This window comes from Clarias gariepinus, chromosome 22 (genome assembly GCF_024256425.1).
Source record: "Clarias gariepinus isolate MV-2021 ecotype Netherlands chromosome 22, CGAR_prim_01v2, whole genome shotgun sequence".
In the NCBI taxonomy this organism is placed as follows: domain Eukaryota; kingdom Metazoa; phylum Chordata; class Actinopteri; order Siluriformes; family Clariidae; genus Clarias; species Clarias gariepinus.
Window position 1 is genome coordinate 12,826,738 of NC_071121.1, and position 10,009 is coordinate 12,836,746.

Consider the following 10,009-nt stretch of genomic DNA (forward strand, 5'->3'; position numbering starts at 1 on the left):
TGCTGTTTAAATCCAAGTTAAGTCTCTTTTGCTGTTCTGGCGGCTGAAGCTGCTCGTCACTCAGTGAGGCCGCTTGCTGCTCTGCACCTTACAGCGACCAGAAGCGAACACATTTTGCTTCAAATGCATTTTATTCAAAAAGGCGAATATATTTATCGTCTGATAGTGTTAATGGTGGACAAGTGGGTTCCGTTTGTCATCTGAAAAGAATTTGTATCTTTTAGGAACCTGATAAAATCTAAATTCCAAACAGCCGCCTACTCTCTATACATGTTCGTGATACAGGGTGTGGAATAAATGGCCTTTTCATTCCCACTTTAGTGAACTACATGCTGAAAAGAATTTGACTAGCTACTATAGAAATCTACTTGTCTACACATACACATTTTTGGCATATTTAAATAAATTAATAGGATTTGTGTACATCATATTTACTCTTGGAGTATCTGCTTAAGATGTGCATTATACTTCAAACCCAGCTGAATGATGCCAAGTTACATGCTGAGCAGAAATCGATGGCATCGATCAACTGCCCAATAATGTATATTACAGCTGCTCTGTAGACACTTAATCGAATGCATTCCATATAAAGAAAATCCGCTGCTTGCATGCTTTGTGTGTACATGTATGTTTGTGTGCGCGTGTTTGCCAGATGAGAGAGTGTTCTGTGGCAATAGTGTACAAGAACTGCTTGGCAAGTGAAATGACCTTGGCAGGACACTATGTAAACTAGGTTAACTTAAATTTAGAGTAGCATATTAGTATAGCTAAAATATTTAAAGCCTCTTGGATGTCTTGAAAATATTTATAACACATAGTGTTCTTTCCTACAGCCTTAAACTCCATTATTTCTTTGAGGTGTTTTGTTATTCACTGTGTTTGTATGTAGTCAAGTTCACCTGAAAATAAGACAAAAAAAGAATGTATTTTTTTAAAGCTTTTGGTTTATTTAAACACCACCATCCCCCATGCTGAATGTTTTATGTCTTAGGAGTTTTTTTTTTTTTTTTTAAATATCTGATATCATCAAAAGTGAATAAAGACCAATCGCAAAGAACCAAATCTGTGCTTGTGGTGATTAAATGTTTGAGTGCGAGTGTGTACAGAGGTATCCTTCTAGTGATGGTGGGCGAAGAAGATATGTAGAGGAATATCCTAAAATAAATGGATGCTAAGACCACAAAAGACTTAGGTAGAGATTTATTCCACAGCAAATGGCTTATTACACAATATTTGGTGGCTTGTGTTATATCCACTCACTGTAAGAATGAATAATCTTTTTAAAATTAGAATTTATTTTTTTGATAAGCATTTTCTTGAATGATTAAGGAAAGACAGATTTAAATTTATTTCCACTGGCCCTTCTCATAGTCCCACTTGGATGAGAAGCCTTGCACTGGGTTCATTTTCATGTCCAACATCCTCTTCACTTGCTTAGCTTCCCACTCTTTATCAAATGTATGAGGAATACGAGGATACACTGGGGAATGAAGAGGGGGAAAAACAAACTCAACATTTGCTCAATACACACAGTTTTGCAATGGTCTACCAGTGACCCATTTCTTCTTTACATTTTTCTGACTACTTATAATAATTAATTCTGCACATCTTTACTTAAGCATTAAATAGTGCGAACACACCCAAAATAAGCCATTATTACAATAACAAATTCTGATGTGACTGGTCATCCTTACCATAGATGCGCTGCCAGAGCACTACCAGGCCAGTCACACCAATGAAGAACAGGATCCCCCCCACCACAGTCTTCCACTCATTAGTGGGCTTCTTCATTTCTGCATATGTGTCTTTAAACATAATCCTGTACACTGAAACGTTAAAAAAAACAAAACATGATTTACGACTTATTGCGCACATTAATGGAAAGTTGTAATTATAAGAAAACAAATGTGGTGAAAAAAGGAATCACAAGTAGTGGACCGCAGCTGGACTCAATGCTTCAATAGCCATCGCACACAGATGTATTAAAGACATGGGCTACAACTGTCACATTCCTTGTGTCAAGCCACTTTTGAACAAGAGACAACGTCAGAGGCATCTTACCTGGGCTAAGGACAAAAAATATTGAACTGTTGCACAGTGGGCCAAAGTCTTCTTTTCAGATAAGAGTAAATTTTACATTTTATTTGGAAATCAAGGTCCCAGAGTCTGGATGAAGAGAAGAGAGGCACCGAATCCAAGTTGCTTGAGGTCCAAAGTAAAGTTCATCGTTGGTTTGGGGAGCCATGTTATCTGTAATCAGTGTTAAGCCACTGAGTTTTATCAGGTTCAATGCTTCCCTCTGCTGACCAGCTTTGTGAAGATGCTCATTTATTTTATTTTTTTTTAAGTACCAATTTTTTATTTCAGTTCAGCCTTTATTCGTCACACATACATTACTGCACGGTGAAATTCTTTATTCTTTGCATATTCCAGCATCTTGTTAGTAGGCAGGGGTCCGAGCGCAGGGTCAGCCATTTTATGGCGCCCCTGGAGCAGACAGGGTTAAGGGCCTTGCTCAAGGCCCCAAAAAGCGCGACCTGGCGGAGCTGGGGCTTGAACTGAGCCTTAACACACTGAGCCACCAGAGAAAGATGAAAAGACACTAGACCAAACAATGGAGAAGACATGAAGCCCACGATCACAGGAACCTGGGCTTCCATAACACCTCAGCAGTGCCACAGACTGATCCATGCCACCGCATACCACCTCCATGCCACATTTTTGCAATTTCTGATGCATTGTTAGAGTAATTCTTGCAAAGGGTGTCCCAACCAAGTATTGAGTGATATACATGTTCATACTTACAGTATCAGCAGTACAATATTTCAATGATTTTTTTGTGTGTGTTTTTTTTTTTATATAAATATTCTAAGTTTTGGAGATACTAAATTGGGTTTTTATTAGCTCCAAGCCATGATCATCCAAATTAAAAGAAACCATTAAAATCTGTCTATAATAAACCTGCGTTTTAATTTTTAACCTGAATTACTGAAATAAATCATCTTTTCGATGATATTCTTATATTATAATATTATTGAGATGCACATGTGTGTTTTATAAATATATGTCTCCAAGACTTGTTTTAGATTGATTGGCATCCAGTAAGTTGCATTACTGCCAAACTCAACCAAGACCTATAAACTATTTAGGAAACATTAACATGACCTTTAAAGTACATTTTGCATTAAAAAAAAAAAAAAGTAAGAAATGCTTTATATATCCAAACTTTTGGTTCACCTTGAAAAATCACATGAGCATGGCTGTGAAATTATAATAAGGATAAAATACTAACAGGCAATTTTCTCCTCATTTGATAGGTTGTTCCATGGACCTTTTTCCTTCTGTTTCAGACTCTTCTCAGTAGCAGTAAGGGCATTGTTGTAAGGTCTGTCTGGTAGCGGGGTGTCCAGACGATCGCAGTATAGCGGCACGGACATGTCAGTCTGCTGCGACACTTGAGTCAAAAAGGAGACAAACATAAGCATTGCAATAGATTTATAGAACAACTTGTAAAAATCTGACAGCTCAATAGTTGCTTTTACTGTAGCCTAAGACAAGAGCGTCCCCTACTGGATACATAACTAACTAACCCTAGTCACTTGATAGCAACCTATATAGCCTAATCCTTACTCAGCTAAAACAAAGCATTATAGTATAATATAAGCATTACCATGGCCATGGCTGGCCATCCTGGCATTAGTGGTGCTGAGAGCTGCCACCGCCCTTCTGGACAGCAGCGTCCCCAGTCGTCCTGCAGTCAGACACAGCATCTGAAACATAAAGAATGAAGTCACACCTCAGCAGTGTCACAGACTGATCCATGCCACCGCATACCACCTCCATGCCACATTTTTGCAATTTCTGATGCATTGTTGGAATAATTCTTGCAAAGGGAGTCCCAACCAAGTATTGAGTGATATACATGTTCATACTTAGCAGCAGTCCAATATTTCAATGTTTTGTTTTGTTTTTGTTTAAACGTTCATAAATATTCCAAGTTTCGAAAATACTAAATTGGGTTTTCATTAGCTCCAAGCCATGATCATCCAAATTAAAAGAAACCATTAAAATCTGTCTATAATAAACCTGCGTTTATTATATAAAATAAAGGATGGAGTCATGGACATGCACACCATTATCATACTGTACGTCTCTAGAAAGGTTTGCTCAAGTTTTTCCTTGATAAACCAAATGCAATCTTTAAGCATTAATCTTAGGTTGTAAGAAGTATTATAAACGGGTATTAAAGGCTCTGTATGAACACCAGACTGTCCTGTGCGCAATCGCAGCATGTGGCACTGCAAGACCCCATGTTAGTACACAGAACTGCTTATTTAACCCCTGAGTTGGACGGGTTTTAATCACTCTGTGGACAGCAGGGTGTTACTCTGAGACCTTAAGCTATGTGACTTGGATAAAGAGGGGAAAAAGTGGCGTAAAAGCAAACCGTTTTTTACTTATAAATATATATATTAAGACAGAAGCTTGCACTACAAGACGCAACTAAAATGGGCGAAAATCTGGCATCAGTCCAAGTACAAACTGTGCAGAAGAATAAGTAGTCCGCTTTTATTATAGTATTAACCAAGACATCATGTCCAAAATATCGCTATGTAAACTCATTTATTTTCAATTCATAATATACCAAACGACGTGCACCAGAGTGCAGATTTTATTTAACTAGAAGTCTAAAACAGGCCGTTTTCCCCGTTTCTCATGGTATTATCAGGGGGGGAAGCGTGCAACTCTCATAATGTAGGCTACTAACTTTAGACTAATACCCATGGCACTTTCAGGAATAATACTAATAATTATAAAACAAAAATCCCCGCAGCTGTAACAGTTGTCCCCCCCGCTGCCTCTAGAGTAAGGACTTTTGCCTTTATCCAGTAAACAACAATGTTTTCATTATTATTCTGCATGACTTTTATAAACAAGCCGCATTAGTTTCCTTCATCTTCATGCGTTTTAGTTGTATTATGACTATTTGTTAAGAAACCAAATCAGCCTTCATCACATTTAAATGTGCGCCACAACTTCCCATCAAACCCGTGCCTCCCCTTCACAAACATCCTATTTGGAGGAAAACTAAACGAATATAATCTACTCACGAATGCCCTGAGAAACTGGACCACAGCGGTAGAAATAAGTCACAAATAAACGAGTGGGACAAATTCACGGTCACCTCAAATCCTCCTCAGACGCCAGAGTCTCAACTACTGGGTTGCCAGATTGACACTTAATCACGGTGATACACCAAACCCACTAGAACTTTAAATGCAACAAGTTATAGTATATGGAATAGTAAACAGTAGTTATAGTATACATAGAACAGTTTACCTAGGTTGCTGTTATAAACAAACAAATAAAAAACAAACACGTCGTTTGTAAACAGGTTCAATCTTTTAACAGTCACTTCCAGTCAGGCCTGGTGGAACAGCGAAAGTAAGATAGATCAGATTTTACTGATATAGCCTGATTAACCCATTTAATCCCAACTATAAGTGGTCATGTCTTTACCAGTTTATTGCAAAATTTGTGCTAAGTTTTTTAGACAGTTTAAATAACGTATTATTATTATTTCCCGCAAGAGTCCAATTTTACTCACCTTCCTAACGCATATATTCCCTCCCCACTTGTAGGCGCAACGCAACACGCTTTTAATTGCTAAATTGCTCTGGTCACGTGACTAATTACCGAACTCGTATCCTACAAAAATGTTTATTAATTGTATCAAAAGTATATATAATTGGCTTAAAAGGCCCGTCTTCATTTCTTAAATTATCTAAATAGCCTAGGACTTTTGCGCGCTCAGCTGGTTCTAGTTACATATCATTTTAATTAGTTGATAAATCAATTTCATTTTTTTTCTCTTGTTCAGTTTTACTCTCTCTCAGAAGTTTAGGAGGTACTTGTCAGAGTACCAGTGTACAAAATTGAAGCTGGATTTAGTTTATTTTAGTCGATTTCCAAAACGATGGTGTTTATCCAAAGCTACCAAGTAGTCAGACTTGATTCCCTGCTTCCAAATCGGCCATTAAAACAAGACAAATAAATATTAGAACCGGGGTACTTTTCTGCCATCGTGATAATTTTATATCATATGTTAATCCTGGTATGTGTGAAGTGTCTATTTCTGGCAACACAGCTTGCTCTGGGTCATTTAAGGTCCCTGCTTGCAAACAGACTTCTCCACCAGCTGCAAAGGAAGCAGAGTGTTCGCCTGTTCAGTGCTTTATCCAACCATGAGCTACTCAAAAATCTGTACATCTGCTAGATATATGTAGATAGTTGCATTAGTGCACGGGTTCCCAATCCCTGAAGAGTTTTCCATGCTTCCATTACACCCACTTCAATTAATCACTTATCAGATCAGGCTTGGAATCATTCCCATTAGGTTAATATTTTAGCCGACTTATGTTACAAACTGTATAATAAACAGAAATTTCATGTTTTTTGTTGTGGATTTGGAATTCATCAGGTGTAAAACCCTACACTTAAAGCAGTGTTTTCTTAACAGAAAGGACTCCCAGTCAAACCAAATTCAAATTATACATAATAATAATAATAATAATAATAATAATAATAATAATATATTATAATAATAATAATATATTATACCCAAATATAATATATTATATATAATATAAATTATTTAAATATATTTAAATATAATAGGAGATAAATAGGTGGAGTTAGTACCACACACTTATTCAGTTAACACACGTAGACTGCATTTAAAATATCTTTCTTAGAGAAAACTCTAAACCTAACTAGCTAATGGAATGATTATTAGAAGAAGCTGCCTGATATTTCCCCAGAGCACTTAATGCCAACGTCCAGTTCTCTCAACCTGCCAAATACTATCTGTTAATTATTAATTTTGTTCTCTCTGTGGGTGTGTTAGACTGTGGAAAACATGCAGGCCCAGAGCTGAGCAGCAAAAGAGTTGGACATACAATTTCCACGCATAGAGACTCTACAGCAGGACTTGAACCCTCGACCCTGGTGCCAATACGCCACCCTGTTACCTAGAACTAACACAAAGTTGTAATTCAACATTTAAAAAAAATTGTTCATGTATTGATTTATTCACTTCTGGTTTTAAGGGTATTTCTGTTGTTCTGCATACACCCTGAAGTGTTTCCCCGTCAAAAAGGGTTCCGAGCAGAAGCCTTTTTACGAAACTATTCAGTATGCTCTTGCAATGACTAAACAGCCATTTATCATTAAAATATAGGATACTAACTACGATTATGTTCCTTCTTAATTTGCTACATTAATTAATATTTAATTATCGTCATGTCATACGACAACGTTTATTTTTAATACAATTAATAAAATAAAAATGTGGCCGCTAGGTGGTAGCATTTAGCCTATTTAAATAAAGCTTTGTTAGACACCAGAGGGCTTTTCCACAAAACCTAGATAGTGGATTAAGCCGGGTTTTTATAGTTATTTTGGCAAAAATTATCTATGACTCGGTTTCATAAAAGCAGTGGGCCACAAATTATCATGGAGATTTATTCTGCGCAGTTAGCCTGCTTCAGACCTGACTAACAGCCAGGCTTTAATCCTGGTGCCTTATTCGAGCACTCAGCAGGCACTCGGATTGAAAAATTTTTTTTTTAATACTGAATCCATGTTCTTATGTATGTTTTTGATCTCAGTACTACCTTGAATTTAAATATAGTATATATACAGTACTTTGCAAGGTTCTTCAGTGACCCTTCCTTTCACCAGCCTGATCATCTTTCATCATCTACACCTGTTTCTGCTTGTTGCTGAGGTTGTGAAATTGCTGATGTTGTTGCCAGTGTGTTTTAAATAACATAATGCATAAAGCTTGGTCCTATTGGCTTTTCGTTTTTAATTTTTTTCCATTTATTTTTCCATTTATTTGTGGTGCAGGGGCCTAAGATCCTCACAGCACAGAGCCAAGCTCTGACCTTTCCATAAATGATCTCTGTTGTAAATGATCTCTGTTGCCTTATGGTTCTTTCCAAGTGTCATGTTTTTCTATACAGTAGGAGATACAGAAAACATAAGAAAAGGAATAATTTGCCGCACATAATAAATCTTTAAGTGGCTTTGAAAGAATCAAAACACATTACCTGGAGGAAACCCACCAAGCACAGGGAGAACATGCAAACTCCACATACACAGCCCCGAGGTGGGAATCAAACCCCAACCCTGGAGGTGCAAGGCGACAGTGCTAACCACTAAGCCACCGTACCATTGGCTTAGAGCTTAGGAGAGAGAACCACATCGATAAGGATTAATACATTGGACTCCAGTCATGCTTACAGTCTTCACTGAAATCATCACTTACTTCTCTATCTTGTTTTATTTCCAAGTCCAATTTACTGAGTGTCTTTCATTTGTTCCATGTCCTGCACCTTTCTCTTATGAAATGCCACCTTCACATCTGTCAGCTCAATTTGCCAAGAACAGTGGCAGTTGTGCATGGTAATTTTCCAATCACTCACTTTACTTACTCACTTAGACGGAGACAAACACGTGCGCACACACACATACACACACACACACACACACACAACTTTTCTCAGGTAGATCATGTAGAACTACACTTATATAGAGTAAAGCAACCACAGTATTTCAGTAAATCCATGTACGTGACATGTAAAAATCACGTTGCCAGGCTGTACTGCATCTAGGCACTGTTACAAATATTATATATATTTTTAAGAGAAGCACATCACCGATTACATATACATTATGGACTAATATGTATATGCACAACATTGACATGATACCTCAAAACTTATGCAATCTATCTTATGCAACCCATGATTATTATTGTTGATTGTTTTCCACATTCAGTACTGGAATAATGTACTTTGGATGTGGGGGACAATGTCTGTAGGTGAGCCAGAGTCATTAGCTGTTTCCCCCTAGATCCCTTCAAACACAGGCCTCCATTGATTAAAGTCAAGGGTCAGCTCCTCACCTGGGGTCAATCCTAAAAATGTTGGGCCGTTTGTGAGCTTTATTTAGTTATCCTGGATCACTTTATTGTGCTTTTGTAAAATACCATCCAGTTATGTGAAATTCAGACCACCACTAGGGGCAGTAGTGTATTTTTCATCTTTCTAATGTCTTTCTGTAAAAACCAATGTTTATGTGCAACTAAAATTTTTTCAGTAAAAAACAACTTTGAATTCCTGAAATTGTTTAGTATGCTTATATGGTGTTATATGTATGGTGTTATTTTTGTAACACGCTGTTTTAGGGTTCTTTAGAGAACCATCCACTTCCAGATTTTCGTTCTCAGAATAAGGTTGGAATATTTGGATTCAGGTAATGCTTAAATGTGATTAATGCTGTAATGTACTTTTAGTGACCAGTTTATTCCCATGGTGTTTTTCTCATTGAGACACGTTAGGATCTGCAACATGCCGATTTTGCCTATATATACACACTAATGATTTTACCATTATGTTTAAACAGCAATACTTATAAAAGTCTTACATGTTAATGATCTCTTAAATAAGTCAAAATAAGGAAATACTTTTAATTTCTAAACAATTACTAAATGTGTTATGTATTATTTAATGTAATTTAATTGGTAAAAATAGTTTCTGGGTATCATTGGATATTTAATTTACCTATTGAATTCTATTCGATCAATATATATATATATCTTTTTTGACATAACCGATTGTATGGTTCACCAGTTAGGTTTGTTTAGTATTGCAATATTTAGCTTGTTTGTATAATGTAGACTATTTAATAATAGACCTAAATCTGAAAATCATTCAGGCTTTGACTCTTTGTGTCTTTCAGGGTGTAAAATTGGGGTTCTCTGATATGCCCCCAAACCCACCGCCCCACCCCCCACCCTGGCTGTCACATGGTTTTCAGACAGTACCAATGACAGCTGGCAGAACAAAACCCAGAATCGATTTAGACACAACAGACTCGCCCCATCTCCCCACTCCCCAGAACCTGGCACGTGTCTCCATCAGCTTCCCCCTAAATATAGATT

The 10,009-nt window shown here is 37.1% G+C and overlaps 1 protein-coding gene across 4 annotated transcripts; it reads right to left on the reverse strand.

Moving 5' to 3' along the window:
• Positions 1–1,185: 1,185 nt before the first annotated feature.
• LOC128510462 (cytochrome c oxidase subunit 4 isoform 2, mitochondrial) lies at positions 1,186–5,629 on the reverse strand. 4 transcript variants are annotated; one of them, XM_053482757.1, is made up of 5 exons: positions 5,609–5,629; positions 3,671–3,770; positions 3,293–3,454; positions 1,695–1,826; positions 1,186–1,480 (listed from the first exon to the last, which is right to left on the reverse strand). In XM_053482757.1, exons 2-5 carry the CDS (start codon positions 3,768–3,770, stop codon positions 1,347–1,349), a joined length of 528 nt encoding a protein of 175 aa, XP_053338732.1. In that variant the 5' UTR covers positions 5,609–5,629; the 3' UTR covers positions 1,186–1,346. The 4 variants fall into 4 exon arrangements, with proteins under 4 accessions (XP_053338732.1, XP_053338731.1, XP_053338730.1 ...); XM_053482756.1 differs by lacking the exon at positions 5,609–5,629 and adding an exon at positions 5,186–5,292; XM_053482755.1 differs by lacking the exon at positions 5,609–5,629 and adding an exon at positions 5,112–5,252.
• Between the last annotated feature and the right edge of the window lie 4,380 nt (positions 5,630–10,009).